This window comes from Diadema antillarum, unplaced genomic scaffold (genome assembly GCF_040938485.1).
Source record: "Diadema antillarum isolate AM-2024a unplaced genomic scaffold, OU_Dant_1.0 seq00000637_RagTag, whole genome shotgun sequence".
In the NCBI taxonomy this organism is placed as follows: Eukaryota; Metazoa; Echinodermata; class Echinoidea; order Diadematoida; family Diadematidae; genus Diadema; species Diadema antillarum.
In genome coordinates, this window is record NW_027271554.1 from 461,749 (window position 1) to 487,897 (window position 26,149).

General features: G+C 38.8%; 1 protein-coding gene across 1 annotated transcript in view; it reads right to left on the minus strand.

Moving 5' to 3' along the window:
- Positions 1-12,012, minus strand: part of LOC139736337 (oxidation resistance protein 1-like) — a 111,761-nt gene extending 99,749 nt beyond the window's left edge. Inside the window, exons 1-2 of the mRNA XM_071647093.1 lie at positions 11,869-12,012; positions 868-1,007 (exon numbers count right to left, since the gene is read on the minus strand). Coding sequence (XP_071503194.1) covers positions 868-1,007; positions 11,869-11,870 — 142 coding nt within the window. The 5' untranslated portion in view covers positions 11,871-12,012. The remainder of the gene's footprint in view (positions 1-867; positions 1,008-11,868) is intronic.
- Between the last annotated feature and the right edge of the window lie 14,137 nt (positions 12,013-26,149).

A 26,149-nucleotide genomic window follows, 5' to 3' on the forward strand; every position in this document is an offset into this window, starting at 1 on the left:
AATGAAAAATAACAATTTATATACGTTGTATCACAAACGCAAACAAAAGGAAACTGACCAAAAAATGAATGAATACTTTATAACATTTACACCGACAGGCTGGAGTCTAGATCTAAACTTGTTATCTCACTCATAACGTCATCAAAGCACCTTACCATACGTCCCACGAGCGATGAGAAACAGACAATTCACAGTAACAACGACCTTGCTTCAAACCGATCTGATCCTCAAGGCCAAGTTCAGGTTGAAGTTCAAGTTCGTATATTTTACATTTGATAAAAGCAGGCAGAGATACAGAAACTGGCATAGACAGAATCACTGAAAACGTATTTAAGTCTAAGGGCAAAATATATAGAAGGGAAAACATGATAACATCGAATGTGATGGATAACAAGGGCCTAAAGCCTATCATTGGCTTATTCCAAGAAAGTTCATTTATAAATTTTATTTTTTATAGGCCTACCATGGTACTTGTTTTTTACTACACAACAGAAAATGACATGATAAACGTCACACAGAAAGGCAAATTTGCAGATATTGAAATGAGAAGGGTGAGCAATACCAAGATCAAAATTCATTCGACCACTCAAAGCCTCTTTTTTATTTTGAAATGATATCAGAATTTTTCCAATCACAAAAGCTTGACGATATTAGCACCCCAAGAAAGCTTTAAAACTGTACCCTTGACACTGTCTAGTCAATATGTACTTGTACACACATACATACACACACACACAACAAAACAAAACAAAACAAAAATGATTAAAGTATTTGTAAAGTTGACGCTGGGGAAATGTAAACAAATTGTGAAGTCACAAAGAGTATGTTTGACTAAGCTCCTCACTGGGGAGATCTTGGCCCACTGACCTGAGACATCGCTGTCAGAGCGGATCTTGATGCCGCGTATGGTCACCGGCTCGGAGCGGCCCGTCCCGTCGCCGCGGTAAGGGTAGCCATCGACGAGGCGGCTGGAGAGATCGTCCTCTCCACCAACGACCGTCTCCGCCCTTGAGGAGCCAAGAGAAATTGAAGAAAAGGGTGATATCTATTAAAGATTAAGAAAAGCCTTTCTCTAAAACCTGTCAGTACTATTCCAAAAGAATATTATGATCCTGCTAACAGTGAAAGGTCACTTTCATCATTAGTTTGACTAACATGGCAAACTTCATGAATCAACACAAAAAATTGTATCTGTGCATCAGTAAGAATTTTCACAGATTTTTGCATACTACTGTTGATAGATCCTATGACTGGATTTCAAAGGGTAATGCATTACCACAAAATACTGGCCATCAGTTGTGCAACCAAACTGGAAATCTACACGTACATATGTGGTCATTAGCTGACAACTCTCCACATAGTTTGTGCATGAAAATCATGTTTTTTGTTTAAAGGGATGGTACAGTATTGGTGGAGATGAGAATTGGGCTTTTAACTTTTTGCGAGATACCAAGAAAACACTTATGATATAGTACAGAGCATACCATTTTAAAAGGAATTCAAACTTGTATTTGATGAAAATCGGATTTGGAATGACTGAAACATCCAAAAACAAAGTAAAACAAAGCTATTGCGATAAAGTGTGGGTCCCACACGTTATTAGAATCGCTCTCTTTTGGATATCTCAGCCATTTCAAAACCAATTTTCATCAAATAAACGTTGAATTCCTCATAGAGTTACATGCTCTTTCATATTTTTCAAGAGGTTTCTCATTGTCTCACCAAAAAATGTTAGAAACCTGATATTAGGTCTCAACCAAAATTGTATGATCCCTTTAATCATGCAGCACAAACAATACCCTCTCCAATTAAACTTATGCCCTCTTTTCAAAGATATTTCATATCCTGCTACATGTTCTTTGCTATTTAAGAATCAATATTTCTTTTTAATCCATTTCAAGAAAGAGAGAATATTTAGTAGCGAATTGTGTGCAGGTATAATATTGAAGACAACACGGTGAAGACAACATCATCTCTCATTGTTCAATAAGAGAAACTGAAATAAATAATATTCACTCATTTATTCATTTATTGTTTCCACTCCAACAAAACACGCACATAGTAACAAATATGATTCCTTTTTTATTAGATGTTTACAAGTGCATTATACAATATTGACATTACAAAACATAATTGGTGAAATTATGCCAGTAATGAGGAAGGTGATAATATGGAACCTTATCTGTCATATTCAATGTCAAAAAAAAAAAACTCCTAAAGTGTTCACTTTGTTTCATTTCATCACATTTCATCTCCAGTCAATTTCTTTTGTAAAGTGGCTTCTACACAGCTGAACGTCTTGCACCGTGACTTTTACTCTAGTACAGAACATAGTGTACACTGTCATAGAGGGTTTATGGCAGTGTGAAAGACCTGGTAGAAAACGATGGGTATTCCGTCTGGGTTGAGTACTCAATAGCCCTATTCAAGTAGAATGCTCTGGATACTTGACATTTCAGACAGGTTCACACTATTGATCTCTTGCCTTGATTTCCACATACATGTACCATTCATTTACATTCAAAAGTGACTTCCTCACTGTGCTACAGACAACAGCAGCTTTGCCTGTACGAGTCAGTGTATGTATGTAAGCTATCATGGAAACCATTATGTAAACATTTTCTCACAAAAAAAAAAGAAAAGAGTAGAGGTTCCAATAGTTCTTTTTTGCTCTGACATGATAAAAGAAATCATGCACACTGTTGTATCATGAGCGTCAATGAGCTTCATACATGTGATCTGAAAGCACTGCATTATATGTGTAGTACACAGAATTGCAGAAACCTGGTCAAACCTGCACAAAGTTTAAGATGAGAAAGCAAGAATCACAGAGCAAGCAGGTCAACTTTACGATTTTATTGTATCTTTCAGACAGGTCACAGTGCTAGGGTAAAGTACAGTGTTTCACTTTGCACCAAAGGGAAGAATACAAATCCAGAAATTATTCAATACATATCAAGTATTATTGATGGAAAAAAAAAGAATAAGAAGAGATAATTAGATACAGCCTAAATGAACAAGGCTGGTACAATTACATGTACAGTGAAGAAAAGAAATGACTACAAATTATGGGGGAAAAATGAAAAGGCCGGGCATAAAAATAAAAAAAAATAAAGTAGTACAATGTACACACTGTATTTTCATCTTTAAAGATTGGAATACAACATTGTATTGTATTGCAAACCCTGTATATTAGCTTTCTTTTGTGATGCTGAAGGCCATAACACCGATAAAAAAACTTTGAATACAATGAAGTCATTAACATTTATACACAAGGGCTCTACAATAAACAACTTGTGCATTATAAACTACACAGGTTCACATACAGTTTGTACACCATCGGGTAATGATCTTTCGCCATGGTATTGACACTGAGCTACAAATTGTGTTTTTATCTGAGTTGCATTCTGAGTGACCATGAACAACTTTAATAGGGGCCCTTCACAAAAACCACCTGGTTTACAGTAGGATACGAATATATCTCCTTTGCTTCCTGAGAGACACCAGCTCTGAAATCAGTGCCCGGATCCACCCCAATTTCATGCTGACCTTTCACCCACGGTGCAAGTACAAATCCTGTTGTGAAAGCAGTTTGCTCATGTACATGTACCTCGTACACATTTTAGTCACATCCTGTCGAGCAATTGTCTTCTACTGAGCAGACAGGCATGAACATGAAAAGGACATTTGACTGTCAGAGAGCTGTGCTGTGGCTCATGTGTATCATGCACATGTACAGGTGTAACTACAACATACCACTATTTGTGATGGTTTTAATAAAGGAGCTACTTTATCTCCTTGGTTTAATCATCTGCGCTCAAGTAGTGCATTTATTAAACAGTATACAAGGGAAGCAAGAAGAAAGAGCTAGAAAGTGTTGGAAATTTCTTTTCTACTGTGTATTATAGGCGGCCATATCACATTGGTACACACTTGCAGATACTCAAAACAGATGTCATGATGTAAATTAACTGCTATTTCAACTAGAATCAGCACTACAGTGACTGTACACCATTATTACCTTGAGCTGTCATTACCAGTATTAAAGTGTTTACAAATCCTCTGTGTACAGTAGGCCCTACATTGTACAAAATGTATGTCACTAGTAATGCATTTTGACATGGTGGATCTGGAGGAGTTGATCCCCCCCCCCCCACCCCCTACTCCTACACACCATACCCCTATACCTATCGGGATTACAGTTGTATAATGCAGTAATGAGGTGATAAATGCACAAAAATATAGGTAGCCTACTCCACTCTAGTTATAAAAAACAATTTGTGTCGGCATGTGTGCCTTATTGCTAATGAATTTGAAGAGTGGTACATTGTACGGCTGTAGTTTCCTCCGAAAATTCTTTGATGTGCTTTACTTTGGCAGTGGCTGTTATAACACACTAGACAAGAAGGGGAAAATCTGACTCAGACTGGCAAGGCAAAACATTAGGGTCAATACTTACAGATTATGTAATATTAGGCAGCATCAGTTCTTTTACAATAATTGGCCGAGGAAAAAACATCCTCAGACTATTTTTGTGCAGTCAGTCTGAAAGTCAAGATTAGGTCACTACTCTGGAACCATGTATTCCATGGCATTCACAGAGTTCTCCATTTATCACCACATAAACAGCGTAAGATGCTACATTTCTGATGCGTACATCTTGCATTACATTTAACGGCAATTAAATTCACAGTAAAGTCACGGGGACACTTTGCATCCACCAAACTTTAAAACACTTTCTTTAGAGCCAGAGAGTAACACACTCAGAAGGGTGGTTGCAGTCAAGTCAAATTTTTGCCACGGGGTAGGCTACTACTCCGCATTGTATCTTGTGCCCCATTAAGGGCCAAATGGCAAGCGAGAAATGTTGCGGGGAGCCGGGAGACACTCACAGCTGCCGACAAGACGCGCTCGTGACATGGCGTCTCTTCGTCTATTAAGTAATGACAGAGGCACTTCGTTTCCAGAGACTCTTCGGAATCGACTTTTTAGAACAGAAATAGATTCCCCGCAGACTATGAACGTATCAGTTTACACTAAGGATTGACTCACATTGTACATAGTAAGTTAAAGCGCATCTTGGCGCAAAATGTGCTCCACAACGTACACTGTATGTGTCACCTTGAATGATGCCACCAAATTTCACTGTCAGGGCAAGTACAGAAACTTCTTGACCTTTTGTATTTTTTTTTCAGTGGGTACACGTACATGTAGGCCTATACTTTACTTCCCACTCGTCTTCGTCTGCAGGGAAGTTGGTTAAAAATGTTGCATTGTGTGACAGCAAGCCTGTTATACAATGTAGGCCTATACATACTGTAAAACGAGGAATGTTCGCATGCATTTTAATTTCGCGAGCGCCAAGATTCGCGAAATTAAAATGCATGCGAAAGTTCTTATCTACACTATATGCATTGAATGCCAGTGGCAGTTCGCGAAAATTTCATGCCGCAAAAAAAGGCCGTCGGCTCCAATTCGCGAAAAATTAATGCCGCAAATATACCGGTATCATGTTTTACAGTATTCTATGTACATCTTTTGTTACTATTCAATTCCAATATGTTAAAAAAGAATACAGCTGTTCTAGCCAAGATCTCTCGAGATATATCACAAGTTCTTGTCACAACAGGTGTTGATGTTGATAACACCAGGGTGCACATGTACAAGGTTGGGCAAAACAGTGTTGGATTGTCTTTATAATATGAAGTTTAAATAAAACCTTAATACAGGCTGTGTCTGACCAGTTTTGCTGACCATGACTTGTGGTTCTCTGCTATCAAATATATTGTTATATTGCACCTGCACTGGTCATTTATACCAGACAGCCAAGGGCAGAGGCAAACACAAATCAGTCCAGAGAGCATTGTGGGAAAAACAAACTGATTGCCAATTGTAGATCACATGACCAAGACACTAATTGACAATCTTTTTCACATTCTTTGGTCATTTAAAGCAGCATGAGGGCTGGTATGAATCCCATAAAATATTCATAATCACATTGTAATTGGACTCAAACACAATTATGATTTACAGCATTGTGTATGGTGTGTGTGTGTGTGTGTACAAAATGGTTTACATTATATGTACAGCTGTACACCTGTGTATTGTACAAGCATGTGTCAATATACACAAGGTTGTATACCGTATGTATGATGACATTCATCTTGTAAACTTAAAGAAATATGTCTACGACATTGTGATGTTGCTAGGACAGAAAAGGTGTGCAAGGTCTGAAATGTAATATAGACATGTACACGTGTATGTATGCACATGACATGTACATTTTGTACCTAATGAGCATACACATCAGTGTCAGTCCATGGCTTGGAAGTCTCTGTAGAGTGTAGTAGGTATAATTTACAATGGACATGAACTCTGCATTTATAATGATTGTCTGGCTGGCTAGCTACAATTTACATTGAACTGCAAGTGATCACATACCGTATAATGTATAGATGTACAAGAGTGTAACATGATTTACACACTTGACAATCATTATTTGCCCTCTGAAAGTGACTGATCATGGTTCAAGTGTGTCTCTGAAACTTGTACCTTTTTACACACATGACAGCAGCACACATTATGGATGCGCTGTATAACGTTCCTCAGGGGCGGATCCAGGAATTTCGTAAAGGGGAGGCGCCCTCACAAAATTAAAGGGGGGTGCATGTGCCTCCCCCCCCCCCATTTTTTTCTTTTTATTTCTGTTTCAGCAAAAAATAAAGAGCAGAGGCCCCCCCCCCCCCCATCCGCCACTGTTCCTTGACATTCTCCCAAGAAAAATCCATGGATCAAATTCACAAAAAAATGTGATTTACTACCTGTCCTTTGATACTGTATAGTCCATACACGGTTTAAAAGAAAAAATATGAATGGACCATGCCTGTGACAATCCCCTACTGGCTATCAAAAAGCCAACGTAAAGCGGATTTTATAAACCCAAAGAGAATCTCTACCTCAATAGACTGTATGGATCCATACAATAACATTTCGCACATTTTACACGGCTACGGTACACCTACTCTGGATCATAATGTCAATACCTGCCTGCATGCCTGATTTCACTTTTAAAATAGGACACACCCTATCATTATCACTCATGTACAGCCTGTATGTAGGTGTAGGTCAGGGGTCACACACACACACACACACACACACACACATGAGGGTACTGATATGCGTACAGTTATTGTGACAGGTTGTGTCCTTGTACACACATTCAAAAAGTTCATTTCATAGATCTGTTGTTTGTTTTTAAATGTACATGTACTTGTACCTGAAGGCAATGCTTTGTTCTCCTATGATTTGCGAGATATATATTAAACAGAGTATGTGTGGGAGGGCACATGGGTATAAATAGAATGACACAAAACAAAACAGAATAAAAATACTGCTGCCAAACCAGCAGCAACTGATGACCTTAAAGGGAGATTGATCATTATTTTCCATTTGTGTTGTTTTTTTTTTTTTTTCTTCTTCTTCTTCTTCAGGGTGTGGGAGGGGGGGGGGAGAGATTGGTGTATTGTGATTAATAACACATTTATATTTAAACTGATTTTACGTCACAAATATATAAAATTATTCTTCACCTTTATTTTCACCACCTTCAAAAGTGGAGTTGAGAAGGCATCATTTTAAAAAACACTGTTACAGTACAAACAAACATCTTTCCATCACATTGCACTCTTTAGTGATCTGTAAAATTGACCTCAAGTTTGCTTTTTTCATGTAATGCAAATATGGCAAAGATAGAAAATTACAAAGTTGCTGTATGTGACAAATTGAAGGGCTTGCAAGCAAATGCCTACCTTTCAGTGATTTACTTTCAGTTTCATATTTGAACAACTCCAGCTTGGATTTACCTTTCAAGCATTCAAAAGATCAAACTCATCAAGGGACAGGGTATGGGTAGATGGAAGAAAATAGTCACTTTGGTTGACTGACTAAATTTTTTTTTAATTTGTCTTATACCAGGGAGAGTAATCTCTTTTCTACCTATTGTCAAAATTTGGCGGCTTAGAACAAAACCGAAATCATGATATTTGCAGTTTTCTTGGACTACATCTTTTCTGACAGACGCTGCTTCCACGTGATTTTCATTGATACTTCTGAACAGCATGCCTGAGTGACTTTAATCTAGATCCTCCTTTTTCCCTTTCTATGAAACTGTCCCTCCTGCAACTGAACTCTCTTAAAGGACAAGTCCACCTTCATATACATTAAGGATTGAGAGAATGCAGCAATATTAGTAGAACACATCAGTGAAAGTTTGAGGAAAATTGGACAATCCGTTCAAAAGTTACAAATATTTTAAGTATCTGCGCAGTCACTGCTGGAAGAGAAGACTACTACAGTGTATGATGTCACATGCGTACAACTATACAAGGAAAATAAAAAGAGAATTTCACAAAACTTTACTTTTTTAATAAAGTGCACATTTCTTTGACTTGCTACTGACGTATGTTAAGGGTAATATTATTCCCCCTGCCTTCTGAAAGAGAGAAGTCGAGTGTTCTTTTGTTATGCGAGAAAAATGGAAATATGTTGAATTTTCCTTATTCTTTCTTTATATCGTTGTACTCATGTGACATCACAAGCTATAGTAGTCTTTTCATCCAGCCGTGACTGAGCAGAAACTTAAAAAATTCATAACTTTTTAACGGATTGTCCGATTTTGCTCAAACTATCACTGATGTGTTCTACTAATATTGCTGCATTCACTCAACCCACATGTCTATGAAGGTGAACTTGTCCTTTAATCTTTCAATCACTTTTTGAATGGATTAGGATGGTCCACTTTGAACACATTACACTACCTGTATCATTTTTGAAGCTGAGAGCTTACCCATTTGTGACCCTGCACCACAAAATGAACAAAAAGTCGCCAGACATGGATTTTTAGTAAAGGTCAGATTCTGAAAGAGCAGACTCTAAGCTTTAAAATGATATGTAACTCAATCCAGATGGACTCTCCTATTGAAACCTATCTAAATATTAGAAAGAAAGTACACACCCTGGATAAGTGTGAACTGAGAAAAGAGGCTCTGAAGAACAGGGTCTCTTCAAGCATTTAATCTTTACCAAGCCGCGCTAGCTGTGCGATGAATGGAGCAAATAACAGGATGATAACCACCAGAGCAACAACAATGAAGGGATTAACAGAGCTGAAATTGTGCATGCCTTATTAACACATTCTGTTGATGATAAATGCCAACTTTCAAAGCAGTAGCTATATCCCTTCTAAAGTTATTGGAGTTGAAAGTGATGAGCATGGACAGGGTTTGTAAGAAATGAAAAGAGGACTCTGAGAGAAACACCTAATCACACTACTGGTATTCCACTAAAAAGTGTTCCAGAAAAACTGCTCATAACCCAATTACTTTTTCGTTTTATGATCCCAAATTTTAATATGATGTAGAAGAAGACTTGCTCTTTCAGAAAATATGAAAAAGTCAAGATTGGCTAGGTTGACCTATTTCACCTATTTTTCGCTCTCACACAAAATCAGTGTGAGCGATTTTTTGTTCGTTTTGTGATGCACGGTCACATTTTAAAACTAGAGAACATTCATTTAACCTACTGTACTTTTTGTGGGTTTTGAGCTGGGCGGTCACAAACAGTGTTGATTTTTGGCAGTATTCAATTAAGCATGCAAAAATTACTGCCAACAGAAAGTAAAGGTCATGAAATAGCTTGTAATCTATTGAATGATCACTACACTCAGTCAATTGAATACTAACCTACTACTTGTAAATGTACAGTATACCAAACAAACAACAAACTACCGGTATGGTGGCAACTCTACTTGTGTTAGGGTCTGTAGATCTGGGGAAGAAAGAAATTCCAGTTCCTACAGAGGTCTAAAACTCTAATTAAATTTGCTCCAGTCATAACAAAGATACTAGAGGTGTGTGTTGAATAGCAAAAGTTGAGTACAGTGTACAGTACAAATGTACAGTACATACCTGTGTGTTGATTCAAAAAATTCAACTAAAACTTTTGTAAAGCATGTACAGTGTACAGGCAATATATTGTGCTGGGGAGTTGAGAATTACATACTATTGACTCATCAAAGTCCTGCCAAAGATATGACCATCTTTTCGTTTTCAAATTGGCAACTTCAAATTTTACTATCTGGATACCTGAGAGAGATTAGCTGATTACAGTTATATTTCAAACATCTACATCTTAACAAATCAATCAAAAAGAAAGTGACAATAAGTTGCCAATTTGAGAGAGTATGAACTTCATGGGCCTACAGAATTTGCAACAAATGTAAATAAATTTTGACAATTTGGAGAAAAACATGAACATAGTCACAAATGTATTGTTACTGGTAATTTCAAAAATCAGTTATGAATACAACAATTTAGAGGCTTTTGAAACTCTGCACAATCAGAAAAACAATAACAAAACAAAATGCTCAAATGGAAAATAATAATAAAATAAAAATATGATTAAAAAAAATATATGTCCTATACATTCACCAAACCTCAGAAAGTGGCAGTTTTCACACTTGACAGATTAAAGGAAAATACTCAGCATTTCAAAATTGCCATTTCAGTCAAAAACCATGATGTAAACTGTAGGCCTACATATATGCACATATCAGTCACATGCTACCATTTAGACATGAATAAATGGATGTTAATTACAGAACTTTGTATCACACTTAAGAGGGAAAATCAAAAACTAGACCACCATATGGTCTAACACCTTCAGAGTCACGACAGACAAAATTTTATTCTAGAGGCATTCAGAATAGTGCTCACTTTAGAGCTCATTCATTCCACCTTCAAAGGCCATCCCCTTCTGAGCCGAGGATAAAAGTCTACTAGTACTAGTAGTAGTGCTACTCATCGACCACCTATTTTTAGATTGACCACCCTTGCGCAATGGCTGTCTCGCGTATAACTCAAAAGTGCGCATAGGACGGGGCGCAATACGCTGGAACAATCGAACATGAATACAAATCAAGAGAAATTGGGGGATACAGGTAAATATCAACCTGAGGAAACAGGAAGAAAAAGAATTGAAGAAAATCCTCATTAGTAAAATACACATAGGTCTAATTATTGTGAACACATGCTTTTCAATGGGAGAACGGGCAGTCAATTGAAATGATGAGCTTGCACAAATGTCACTTGCGTTTGTTGCCAAGAATTCCGCGGGTACAGCTGTACATTATGAGTCAACAATCTGAGCTCGGGATATGAATCTGTGGTATTTTCTGCCTTGAGTGAAATGAATCTAAGGTAAAACTGAGGGATATTTTCTAAGATACAACTTAGGTATTTAATGAAATTACAAAAAGTGGTCGATAAGTAGTATCTAGTGGTAGTAGGTCCAGTTATACAAGGTCTAGCAATAGCATGATCCAGCACCATCCTTACGACCTAAACGTTATAAAGAGCGAGCAAGTCACCACCACGCAAGCAAGCATCTTTATTGTATGACTATGAGGCAAGTCAGGTCAGCCTGTCTAACCTAAGACTCGTGGAGTCTAGTAGAACTACAATTGTAGAAGAGCATGAAAATTACTGAGCAGGGAGGGGGCCACAACATAACTGTATCAAGTAGGCCCTAGTAATACATATCGGCGGGTACAGAACGTGCAGATTAGAAAAAGAAGTGCAAGTAGGTGTCACACTGTGGAGTTACATTATTCCCGACACTCCATGTGTATACCGAAAACCAGGATTGGTGATGGATACAAAACGTAAAGAATGTAAACATTGGATTCCCGTGGCCGTGCTATACGAAATGTACATGCCACGATATTATTATGTGCTCCGCTCCCTAAAGACGTTTTCACAACAAATAAGCATCCTTCAAGCAAATTTGATACCATAACACCAAAACACTTACATATGGCTAGCTATCTGATGAGCTTTCACAGCAGAAAGACCTCCTCATTCGCAAATTCTGCTTGATATATTTTCCAGGTCATAGCACAGTCGAACACTGATAAGATTTTCTCCATAGAATGTTGTAAAATTGTGTGTACGTTGCACACACGAACACAGTGACTGCAGTTGGAATGCATGCACGATGCATGCATACTGTACCAGCAGCTACATAAAGTGACACTACGCATACGTACACGGTAGTACAACGAGGGGCCAGTATCCCCGTTGCTTTTCTGCAGCTGTTTGGTCATCTAACTTCAAATAGCGCCATCTTTCGATCAGATCTTTACATGACACACGCCCCTTTTATCGGGATCGGGACGACGTGCCTTATTACTTTGTGCTCAGTAGGTTTACACCCCTCCACTTTTGTTGACCGAGATGAATTTTCCCGCGCCCCCTCCCCCTTACTCAGGTGGTCATCTGTAACCGAATGAGCATTCCCGGTTTGGGGGGGGGGGGGGGGGAAGGACCATAGTCAAGGGACTCAATCGGGAAAAAAATCCTGAAAACTCGTTGAAATTTTATGGGGTTTTCTTTTCCCGAAATATTTTAATTGTAGTAGTAAATCTCTCCCAAACAATCTTGCATCCAGGTTAGTAAATTTGCCCCAGCGAGGCAAAAGGAGACACTTGTAAATCCTCGACAGTGTGAGGCCTATCAAAATCCTCGACATTGCGAGGCCTATCAAAATCCTTCTAGACTTAACATATTCCGCTTTGATGCCCAATTTCACAGTCTAACTCTTTATGCTCATCCTAGAGATTGCTAGTGAATAATTATGTCGTGATAAAACGTTGTTACACTGCCAAAAGATCTGTGTTAGATTTAACAACTCATGTGTTAAATCTAACACAAACCAGTATCGATATAAGACCACACCGACAGCTGGTGAAGAAAGTACGTTATGATGGTGTTGAAAAGTATAGTTCACCTGCCACTTCGCGATGTTAATTTGACACTGCAGCTGGTGCTAATTTGACATTGCTGGTGTTGGTATTAACTCCTGCCAAGTGTTACTGTGGTGTGAAATGTGTTCACATTTTTTTTCTTCAAAAAGCAATTTATTCATCGGGAAGTTCTTGTTTGTCTTGTTGAAGTTCAAAATCAACAAGAGGAACAGGAACTTATTAGCCACTAAAAACAAAAGTTTTGTATTTTGAAGCGACATCAGTACGTGTGTGTTATTGTCGTGTTTCATTATTATCTAACACTTCCTCGATTTTTCTCCTGTATCAGTGATATGACGGATCCCCGTGATCATGATATATAAAAAAAAATAATTGTAGATTTGTCACTTATCTTTGCTTCTTTATGCCTCAGAGGTACTATAGACGGAGTTCAAGTCCCGAAAACCTCTTTAAATGACTTTAAATTTACATGAAAGTTCACACACTGTCGACAGTAGCAAATTAGTGTTGGTAAACACTATGGTCTCCATGAACTCAAGTCTATTTCTAATTGGAAAACATAAACATGTTGTCAACACCTTCCGGAATTATGATAATGTTTACAAGAGGATTGAGCATCGGGCACACCGTCAAAGGCATAGGGCCTACGCATACCAGTGTCCTGATTTGGGATCGTAAAGAATTTTACTATAGTGACATTCGGGACATCACGCAGACCAACATTGCTATTATAGTCATGGTACACAGATTAGTACTACTAAAACTGCAATGCTTAACTCCAATGGTGGGATGATGATGATGATGATGATGATGATGATGATGATGATGATGATGATGATGATGATGATAACTGGAAAAGGCCCTATCATAACAAGTGTATGAAAATAATGACGATAATAATATGATGATTTTGTTAGTATTAACATCAATGAGAAGGTTGTGATAATACTGATAGCAATGCGTTCGTGTGTATCTCCGTTCGTCATTGTTTTTCGTTTATTCTTTTCCACTAAACCTTGTCCGGGTTGTGGCAATTAAAGTATACCTTCTGGCATTCAAAGGTAACTGCACTATCAATTTGTATTTTTATGAAGTGGATTATCGTGTACACGTAGAGTGCGTCGAGGAGATTGCTGGTTCTCCTTTTTGAGTGTCACACATTAATACTCTATCGATAGCTATTAATACTCTAGCTATACTGTAGCTATTGACGAATACTAGTAGCTAATATGGATATTTCTTCCTTTTCCCCCTTTCTCTTATAATGTACACGTATTCGTTTTGTTTTTTGACTTGATTTCAAGTTGTCATGAATATTATTTTATCGCATTTTGTATTCATGTTTGTTTCAATCCAATTACAAATGATTATGAATGATTACACATATCTTACATCAGATCAAGACATTTGTTTAGGGATCATTTTCAATAAGCCTATAACGATACTTTGTGCTTTTCATGATCCTACCACTACCATTTGATACCATGCATTCTTGTTTGTTTGTTTTATGCAAATTTTGTAAACCAATTATGAAAGTGGAAATAGATGAAATGAAATACTAGTACTCCAGCAAATTTTAATACAATGATCGACGCAACATTACGTAGGGCCTTATATAGAAATTCGTACCCAACCGGAAGTTATTACATTGAGCAAAAACACGCACGCATTGACTGCCTGATAGTCTGCGAAACCATGTACACAGTATCATGAAAAAGAATCGCTTGTAATCCGTGCAGAGGGTAGCAATTCACGCTCCATTCCATCACTGTAAAACATGATATTTTCGCGGCATGAATTTTTCGCGAATTGGAGCCGACAGCCTTTTTCGTGGAATGAAATTTTCGCGAAGTGCCACTGGCGTTCAATGCATATAGTGTAAACAAGGACTTTCGCGTGCATTTTAATTTCGCGAATCTTGGCGCTCGCGAAATTCGCGAAATTAAAGTGCATGCGAAAATTCCTTGTTTTACAGTATTCCGGACATTACAGCCAACTATATGCCTACCCTTGTCCTGTTAATCGTGCGTTGGATTCTTGTCTAACATCACCTGGATCATCCGGTTTTTGTTTTTGTTTTTGTTTTTTGTTTTTTGGTCGCTTTTGTTGTTGTTGTTTTTTTATTATATGTGTTTGATTACACTATTCAACCTTTCTTGGTGGAATTGAACAAATAAATTGAATTGAATTGAAGAATCAATGAACGAAGTCGCCAAAACGAGCAAAAAAAGTACTCAGTATACAGTACTTTGTACTTGGCTTATCAGCCAGCAGACTGAGTAAAGCAAGCCTTCGAAGGCTTATAACGCGATGCTGCCATCTATTGCTGCAATTTGCACAGCTTTTAAACGAAAATGGCGGCCCCCTTGAACGAATCAGCGGTACACAGCAGCAGTGATAGAAATGAAGAGTTAATGCAGCTAGTCTGTCGCATGCAGGTTGGTGAAACCGATAATTATTCAGATCCATTCTGCCGCCACCGGTGATATTTTGCTCCTAAACTATTCTCTCTTTCATAGGCTACCTAAATGTCCCAGTATTGACGCGGCGGTTGCCGTGCGTGGATGGGTAGCGAGGCGAGCGAGGTAGGGCCAGGCCAGGGCCGGGCAGGTAAAGAAAATGCGCCGGCAGCGCCTGGGGACCAATTTCCAGGACACCGCGTGTGTGTGACGAGTAGGTTTGGACCTACTACTCATCGACCGCCTAATGTTTATTTGCTTGATAAGAATATTTAACACTGAAATTCACGTAAAAAACTTGACCTACGTGATTGAGAAAATCCAGCTGTATCAAATGCCGTTTGGCGTTGTTCCCTTTTCGATTCAAAGTTTCAGTGCAAAAACATCGCCGACGAACTTGCGTGGCCTCGTTTCAGCTCCCCGCGGTAAAGCTCGTTATTAGGATCGACCGCTGTTTTTGCATTGACAATGCACGCAAACCGAGTTGTATTGAATACCGTGTTGTAGAAAAAGTCTACGAAGCTTTTTAGAAACTTCCATAGACGAACATTACATCACTCTGCATCAGTCCGGGAAACCCGCTCATGAGGACCGCTCCCGCGTACGAGGACTGCCCCCCTATTCATTTCTATTCATCTCACATCTGACGTATAAATTGTCGCAACTTTGCACGGTGATTTTTTGTTACACACACATGTCCACTATCCATGATGAAAAGAAGAAAAAATCCTATCTGTTTTTTTTTTCTTCAAAAATCGAGTTTTAATCAACCGATGCAGAGCGCCCATTAAATGTTTTAATGGGCGCTCTGCATCGGTTGATTAAAAGTCTTGTCTAGATTGATGAATTCACCTTCATTGATGAAAATAGAGCATTTGTCGACTCTAGACCCTGCCTAAAATTCAGTGTCTGAGTAGCTGTTGCAATAAAAACATCTTGATGCAAGAATCATCAATGTGATTAAATACCTGCTGCTAAAAAGGGACAAGAACCACCAATGGCTACCTGGCAGAAGCTTGGCAATGGTAGTCTTTTTCTAGAGAAGTGGATATGATGCCTGTGTAGTAAATAAGGAGGTGGCAGCTTCAAGTCCCACCCGAGTATGCATGTCCATGATTTTTTTTTTTTTTTTTTTAAACCATGGCTACTACTAAAACATTGAATAATTGGTGTTTATTTAGCCTACATTGATAAGAAGCAATTTGTCAGTTAAGTTGCAATAAAAACAGCTTGATACAGAAATCATCAATTTTTGCATAATTCTTCGTGTGTCTATATTATGTTTAAAGATCTACATGTACTGTCTGCAAGCAAGTAGAGACAGCTGTAGACTGTAGTATTCTGGTGCCCTTTTCAACCCATTGAAGACGGGCTGATTTTGCTAAAGCACACATTTCCCATAGACACCTGCCCAGGTATACTCGGGACTCATCCTGAACGGGTTAAGACCATTTTGTCCAGTTTATCTGAATTGACACATGAACTTGATGATGAACTCAGAATATCGAGAACACACAACCGTAGGGTCCAGACTTTTCAAAATGTTTGTTATTCAAATGTGCTGTGATCATTTTGGCACTCTGCAGGCCCTGGTTAGAGGAACCTTGATCCGCCGTTCGTTCCAGAGATTGAGGGCGGAGTATGAAGAGGTGTGCCACGATGTAGAAAGCAGGCAGCGAAGCGCCAAGGAAATGAGGAGGCTCCCTGATTGGCCGTTATCAACTCCTTGCCGACCGCATTTCCAAGAAGATAACAAAACATGTGTAAGGTTTCTTCAGTTAGTTTTTTGTAGAAAATATGCTCTTTTATTATTTTAAGAATTTTAGATTTATTACCATGTCCTGAGAACACAAAAAAAGACAGATGTTCCTATGCATTAAGTTTACAGTCAATCATCATTGAAGTGTGAATCTCTTAATATTTTTCTTTACTTTAAAGGGGAAGGCTAGTAACTGATCAGTGGGAATCAGTGGAAATGCTGGGAGATGATTGTTCCAATCCTTATGGGATTCATTCAAGAGTTCATTGTATATCCAATATTGTGTGAAAATGATTTGCTTCAGAACGGTCTCATATTCAAGTAATGTGCAGATTAATGCTCCGTCACTGACCAGGGACCCTAATTCAGAATCAGCTAAATTTAGGAGGCAGTGCAGAAGGCCAGCTATCAGTGCATGTTATTTTGCAAGCACAGCTCTCTCAAAGTTGCTAAAAACATTCAAATCAATTACAGAAATCAAAACCAGATGTCATTTTCCGAAGCTTTGTTTTTCTCTCTCTCTTTTAAATTCTTGGTTGGTATCCGTGTCTCTTCATAATCACATATGGATTGTATTTCTGTGATTGTTTATGTGTTTGTTTTGCTAATGATACAATTTTTTCATGGTCGAAGGAATGTAGTCAATCTGTTAACAGTGGGAAAATTATATAAGTCATGACTTTAAACATTTGGTAATTAGAGCAGTCATTTTTCTTTCTGGCTGTAATGCATTTTAAAAATGATTCTGTTTCATTTTGGAACACCAGCAGGGCAGTGATGTCTTACAGAGGCTGGCCAGAAAAGACTGGAGGAAACCGGTGATCCCCTCATCCCCCTCCTCCCCCTCTCCCTCTCCTTCCTCCTCCTTACCTTCCTCTGCCCAGACACACCAATCACCGCCATCACTTGCCTCGTCTTCATCTTCCTCCGCCGCAGCTTCTTTTGTGAATTCCTCCTCCATCTCTTCTCCAACTTCTCCTCTTGTTTCTCCTCCACCCAGTCCTTCTTCTCCTCCTCCTCCTCTTCCATCTGCTCAAGGTGATGAAGGTCCTCCAAGGGAGACAGACTCACTGCCATCTTCATCAGGTACGATATAAGAATTAGTAACAGGTAGAATGCAGGAAAAAAAAGATTACAGGGAAAAAAAAGTTTCTGAGATCTTCTTTTCACTGTTACACCCCGTGAGTATTTTTCCACAGAGAGCAACAGCAAAAAAAAAAAAAAAAAAAAAAAAAGAACAGAAAAAGAAAAAGACCACTCTAACTACACTCTCACGGCAAAACAAATTCTCCTCATTCTTATGATTCCTATGTAGTTTGTTGTTAGTACATCATATTATATTCAAAAAGAAATTACGTGTACACTGTTAACATCCTCGGTCAATTATGAGATGCCAGCTTTTTTGAGTGCTTTTTTTATTTGGCATATTTTAAGGGTTGGAGACCTCTTTTACTGGCTATCAAATTTCGTATTTACCGCATGAGTTTCTCCTTACATGAGCTGAGCTCATTTCTCATTTTTATTTGACTTAACTTTGTGTATTTTCAAGTTTATAGGCTTTAATTCATCTTAGTGGTGGGTAACATTCAGTGTTTGAATTTCGCATGTGACTGCCCAGCTCAAAACCCATGCAAAGTTGCAGATTAGGATTCTCTTTAATGTACATTAAGAAAGTCATTTCGATTGACTGACTCATATTTTTATGCCTCCGCCAATGAAGTGGCCGGAGGCATTATGTTTTCGGGTCGTCCGTCCGTCCATCCCGTTTTGTTTTTGTCGATATCTCAAGAACCGTGTGGTGGTTTTACATCAAACTTGGTATGAGGGTATATCCTGGGGGGATGATACTTTGTTTGGATTCTAGGGTCACGGGGTCAAAGGTCAAAGGTCACAAGTTATTTTGTGAAAAAAAAGGTTGAAAATTCATGTTTTTCTCCATATCTCGCAAATGGTTCAAGGTATCTTCATGGAACTTAGTATATATGCTTGTTCCAATGGGCAGTGACTATCTAGGGAAGTTGGGGTCATGGTTCAAAGGTCAGGGGGTCAAAGGTCAAGGTCAACTCCTCAAAATATCACTACTTTCCTTATATTTATGCAATGCCTGAAGGTTTTTTTTTTCTTAACTTGATGTATGCATGTATGACCCGATATATATTCTGTGGGAAGTTTCTTGCCAAAAGGTCAAAAGTCAAAGGTCAAGTGAAAGTGTTGAATTGCACTTTTTCCTCCATATCTCAAAAGTAACTCGAGGTATCATCATGAAACTTACATATTTATGCATGTTCAACCTAACAGTGATTCTCTTTGGAACTGTGAGGTCAAAGGTCAAAGGCCAGGTTTAGATAATGCTATTTTCCCATTTGATACTGAAATTATACTTTTTCTCAATACCTTGAAAATTACTCAATGTATAAACTTGTAAAAGGGTCAAAAGTCAAGTAAAAATCATCAGTTCCCCAAATACCTGCACTCTGACATTTTAATCATTCATCCAATTGAACCTAGTTCTAGGAAAGTGAACATTCAGCACATTTGTGGCAAACCTGCCATTTTAATATTTTGCCAATTGTGTGAAACTGTCATCACGCATTGTCAAGACATTGTACTATAGACCTATTAGGAGAACCATGCATTATGGCGGAGGCATATCAGTCGCCGTAGCGATATATCTAGTTTAAATTTGTGGCTTTTCTCTCCCTTATACTCCATACCCTGAAGGGACTGCATCGCCACAGCTAATTGGGACAGCGATACCAGACGGCCAGGCCAAAGATGTCCACAGTGCGGATGAGAGAGATGAGGTGTCTTTGTCTACTTCTGTGGTTGACCCTCCTCTTGGCTCGCATCGATATGTTGGTGAAGAGACTGTTGTATCCAAGAATGCCAAGAGCAATAGTGCAGGAGAGGATGCTGCCGAGCAAGATGCTGCCCCTGTGGTTGGCATGGCAACCGTATCCAAGGAGATGGACCGTGAGTCTGAAGCCGAGGAAAACAGAGGTATCACAGCAGCTGAACTTCATGAGGAGAGTTATGCATCTGGCGCTAGAGGACATGCCCTTGATGATACCGATTTGACGTTGGTATCTTCTCTCGAGATGTCTGCATTCACTGACACTGGTGGTGACCTGCATCCTCCACAAGTTGAAAAAGAGGAGGCAATGGCCACCAGGACTCATGTAGAACAAAGATTGCATCACAGGCAGCCTACAGGAAACCCTGCTCAAATCAGCGGAGCAATGCAGACGGCATCCAGTACTGCAACTGAGAAAAATAATCATGATGATGATGTTGCATCTGGTCCAAATACCACCCTTCCCATGTCTGGTCAATTACCAGTTAACTCTTCCCCATCTCATTTCCATGGCAACACAACATTTGCAGTTGTTTCTGCCAAGCCTTCTTTCAAGGAGCAAGTAGATGTGGATACTTGTAGCCTGAACTCTGGGAGAGAGATGAGCATGGAAAATTCCCAGAATGCCTCGGTAGCATTGGACAACACCTCAATTTGGAGCTCGGACCAGTCTCTGATTGGTAAGTTCAGTTACCATCATCATCATCATCGTAGTTATTATCATCATTTTCATCACCATTTTCATCATCATTGTTATTATCATTACTATCATCATCATTATCATCATTTTGTTATCATTATTTTCATCATCATCATCATCATCATCATTTCCAAATTTCCAAAATGTGACCGTTTGATGAGACCAAGTAACATACTTTTAGTCTAGAAATGGTATAAACACAGTGTTCAATAGAATTTTAGGGCTTCTGTTATGACCTATCTTTTCTTATCAATATCTGGCAATTCAGCTGAGTAAGAACAAATTATCAGTGAACACTCATGATTTGACCTTCATACATTGTTAGTACATTGATGTTAGACCAGCATTCGTATGTTCACCCCAAAAGTTTTATTTTGGCAAAATTTCTACTAGATTGCTTGTTTGAAGCAATTCAGGTGTAAAGTTATATCTTGATATTATTTGAAAGTGTTCTAAAAGATCATATTGTATTAGGAGTTGATGCACATTGAAAGTAGAGAATAACCTGACATCCTGCAATGTATCCTTTTACTGCAGAAGTACCCAAATATGTCTCACTGGATTCTGCATTACACACAAAGCTGTCCATAGATTCAAATTAATACTTAGTAGATTGATTGATTCAAATAGAACATACATGTAGACATTACCTCTTCATGTCATGTCAGAACCAGGATACATATCCTGAATATTATGTACCTTACTATCTGTGTGTCCTTAGGCATTTTCCAATATGTTCTATGGACTAAACAGTTTATGTGACTGTGCATCACAAAACGAACAAAAAGTCGCACGCACTGATTTTGTGTGAGGGCTGAAAATAGGTGAAAAGGGTCATTTTGGTCAATCTTAACTTTTGTATATTTTCTGAAAGAGCGAGCCTTCTTCTATATTAAAATTTGGTATCATGAAATGAACAGAAAGTGTGTCTTTAGTGTCCCCCTTTCATTTCTTAAAAAAAAAAAACTGTACACACTCTTCACTTTCAACTCTAAAAAGTTTAGAAAAGATGATGCTACTGCTTTGAAAGTTGGTAATTATTATGGACAGAATGTGTTGATAGAACATGCTTAATTTCAGCTTAATCTGTTAATCCCTTCATTGTGGTTAAAACAGTGGTTTTCATCCAGTTTTTTGTCCCACTCATTGCACAGGTAGCACGACTTGGTGAAGATTAAACACTTCAATAGACCCTGTGCTTCAGAGCCTCTTTTGTCAGTTCGCACTTTTCATGAGTGTGTACTTTCTTTTCAATATAAAGATAGGTTAGGAAAGGCCATTTGATTGGAGTTATTCATCATTTTAAAGCTTAAAGTATGCTCTTTCAGAATGTGTTCTTAACTAAAAATTAATGTCTGGCGACTTTTTGTTTGTTTTGTGGTGCATGGTCACATTCGATATGTATGTTGGTGTTTTTTCAGTTTGACCATAAATCAAATGTAATAGATTGTTTACTCCATGTTTGATATTTTGTTTTACAATGTCTTTCCAAAAAAGATGTCTCTCTAAATTTCATGGCTTCAGGATTCCAAGAATTAAAGTTCATGTTGTCTTAACTTCTCCATGTAGTAGATGATGGAGATGACGTGGAAGATGCCATCCCAGATGCCAAGAAGCTGCAAGAGATGAGGAGCAATGTTGCCATGGAGTTGCTATGGATACAGCAAGCCATTGAGAGCAGGAAGAATGTAAGTACTAGTGGGATGAGTCTGATGCTGAACATTCCTTCATTCTTGTGTTGCCACAGAGTGATGAATAAGTTGGTTGAAAACAAGACAAACAAAATTTAGAACAGGAGAGACAACAAATTAAGTTACAGCTAAAGTGGAATTTTCACACATTTTACTTGATGTGAAACTACTGTAAAACGAGGAATATTCGCGTGCACTTTAATTTCGCGAATTTCGCGAGCACCAAGATTCGTGAAATTAAAATGCACGCGAAAGTCCTTGTTAACACGTATATGCATTGAACGCCAGTGGTACTTTGCGACAATTTCATGCCACAAAAAAGGCTGTCGGCTCCAATTCGCGAAAAATTCATGCCGCGAATATAATAATTATCATGTTTTACAGTAGTCTGAAGTACAAGTGGAACACACACATTTTTGGCTTGCTATATGTTATACCATTTTATATTTTAATTCTGCAGAATAAAGAATATGTGAATTTCATGCATATCTACCTGAGCGAGAAAAATTACTCGCGTGAAAATATCCTTATTATACCCCCGCCAAACGAAGTTTGAAGGGGGTATATAGGAATCAGCGGACGGTCGGGCGGTCGGTCGGGCGGTCGGGCGGTCGGTCCGTTGCAAATCTTGCGTCGCGAACTACTTCCTCCGTTTTCAACCGATTCCCATAAAACTTGGCACAGATGTGTGCCTTGGGTTGTAGATGTGCAAGACGTATTTTTTGACAGTACCCAAAAGTACGTTGCCATGGTAACGGCATATTATGGGCAAAAATGGGTACAAATCTTGCGTCGTGAACTCCTCCCACAGTTTTTGATCAATTTTTATGAAATTAGGTACAGATGTTCATCTGAATATGTTAATGTGCAAGACACATATTTCCGCAGTGGCAAAAAGTGCGTTGCCATGGTAACGGCATGTTATTGGTAAAATATAGGGCAAAATGCTTCATGGCAAAACTGCTTCATCAGTGTTCTTCCAATTCTCATGGAATTCATATTGAATGTTTGTCTTAGGATATAGGTCAGCATGACACATTTCTTGACAGTGACAAAAAGTATGTTGCCATGGTAACAGCTCACATATTATGAGCCAAAATGATGGAAAATTTTGTGTTGCAAACTACTTCCTCAGTTTTTGCCCAATTTCCATGAAACTTGGTACAGATGTGTGCCTTTGGTTGTAGATGTGCAAGACGCATTTTTTGACAGTACCCGAAAGTACGTTGCCATGGTAACGGCATATTAATGGCAGAAGATCAAGGAAAGATCTTGCGGATTTAACTACTTCCTCAGTTTTTTGACCAAAGCTTATGAAATGTGGCACACACCTTGATCTTGGTGGGAAGATGTGGAAGACATATTTTTCGGACGTGTCGGAAGCTGCGTTGCCATGGTAACGGCATATAAATGGCAGAAGATCAAGGAAAGATCTTGCGGATTGAACTACTTCCTCTGTATTCGACTGAAGCTCATGAAATGTGGCACACACATTGGTCTTGGTGGGAAGATGTGCAAGACATTTTTTGGACGTGTCAGAAGCTGCGTTGCCATGGTAACGGCATATTAATGGCGGAAGATCAAGGAAAGATCTTGCGGATTTAACTACTTCCTCAGTTTTTGACAAAAGCTTATGAAATGTGGCACACACAATAGTCTTGGTGGGAAGATGTGCAAGACATATTTTTCGGACGTGTCGGAAGCTGCGTTGCCATGGTAACGGCATTAAAATGGCAGAAGATCAAGGAAAGATCATTCCTTGGGTAAGACTGTCGTCACGGGGCGGGGGTATTAATCACCTTAAGTGATATTTCTAGTTTAAGTAGTAGCTAAAACAACTGTAGCATTTTTAACACCATGTGCTTTCTAGGATAATGTTACAAGAAAATACAATATATTTCTCCTTCATTTTTTTCGAACTCTTGGTTAGCAATCAGAAGCTTATCATCAGGGGCGGATCCAGGAATTCTGTAAAGGGGGGGCGTGACTAATATTTCTGGTGCCACTTCCGGGTTTCATTTCATTTTTTTTTTCTTTGTTTTTAACGAAAATTAAAGGGGGGCGTGCGCCGGTTGCGCCCCCCTCTGGATCTGCCACTGTATCATGAAGATAACTTTTATTTTCTGGTGCCCAAATGCCTAATGTATAATTGTGACCGTGCACCACAAAACAAACAACAAGTCGTACCCCTTGATTTTAAGTGAGGACTCAAAAAAGGTGGAATGGTTCAACACAGTCAATCTTGAGTTTTTCATATTATCTGAAAGAGCTCTCCTTCTACATTATTTTTCAGTTTGGTATCATAACATGAACGGGAAAGTGTGTTTTTAGCAGTCTTTCTACAACCCTTTTTGGGGGAAGAGTAGAATGATCAGGCTTGTCTTAGAGGCCGCTTTGAATATCATGTCTTGAAATCCTTTGCACACTCTTCACTTTCAAGTCTTATAACTTTTGAAAGGATGAGGCTACTCCTTTGAAAGTTAAGATTAATCATGGACCGAATGTGCTAATAGAACATGCTCAATTGCAGGTTAATCTGATAATCCCTTCATTGTTGTTGCTCCAGTGGTTTACATCCTGTGTTTTGTCCCTTTCATGGCACAGCTAGCACGGCTTGGTAAAGATTAAGTGCTTGAATAGACCGTGTACTTCAGAGCCTCTTTTCTCAGTTCACACTTTTTAAGAATGCTTGCTTTCTTTCCAGTATTTAGGTACAATTATGTAGGTTAGGGGAGTCCATTTGTATTGAGTTATACATCATTTTAAAGCTTAGAGTCTGCTCATTCAGCATCTGCCCTTAATTGAAAATCCATATCTGGCGACTTTTTTTTGGTTTTGTGGTGCAGGGTCATCTCTCCTCTGTCTCCTTAAAAAGAAATGATGCAAATCTGTTTCTCTTTTTTTCCCCAGAACATTGCCTAGGCTGGTGACATAATATATTAATAGCATTGGTTTAGATAGGAATCATAATGACTATGTGCCCAATATTGACCATTACTTTGACGGAATTTCTTTATACCCTTGTCCTTTCTAGTACCTCCGACTAAGGAGCAAAATAGAGCATGGTGATTCTGTTGCTGACCAATGAGACGGAGAGTGACAACAGAGGGCGCTCTTTGCTTTGCTGAGGACCAACTTCTTGGAAAAGGCCCCCACTGGATGTTTGCAAGGCCGCATGCTGCACAAAGCATGTTGCACAAGAACTCTTTGAAGACCTACAGTGTTAGATCTCAAGGTTTTCATGTTTCTCGCTTTTATGTGAATGCCATCATAGAAAGCATTCCTCAAGATGGCTGACTGATGTTGGGTGTGTGCTGTGAAGTAGTGTTTGCGACTGAGATGTTGAGTCGACCTTTCCTTGATAACGCTTGTAACTCTTTGCGTGCTACGTTTGCATGCCTGACTCAGTCAACAGCTTGCCAACTTTGCATATTTAGCTCAAACGCACGACTGTGCTCAATCACACCACTGAGTAGACTGGTAACTGATTGACGAATTGCAATATGCCACCGTACATTTAAAGCATCATGTAAGATTCCATTCCCCACACACACCACTTCTGCTGTGTTGTGACTGAATAGCGGAGTTCCATAAGGATTTTTCAAGCAAATTCTGATCTTCTGTCCAAGTTGTTAAAAAAATGCCTTTCAGACCTATCTGGCATTGAAGAAGTCTTTTTTTTTTTGGGGGGGGGGGGGGGGGGGTAATGTTTCGAATACTGCCTATTTGCGGGGAAAATAGCCATTGTCATGAGATTTATGTCACAACAATGCTAGCAGTTTTCGCTATGACTTTGCAATGCTGCATTTGTAGCATACAGTTGTAAATGCTTGTACTGTAAAAGTTACATGGATTTGAAAAGCAAT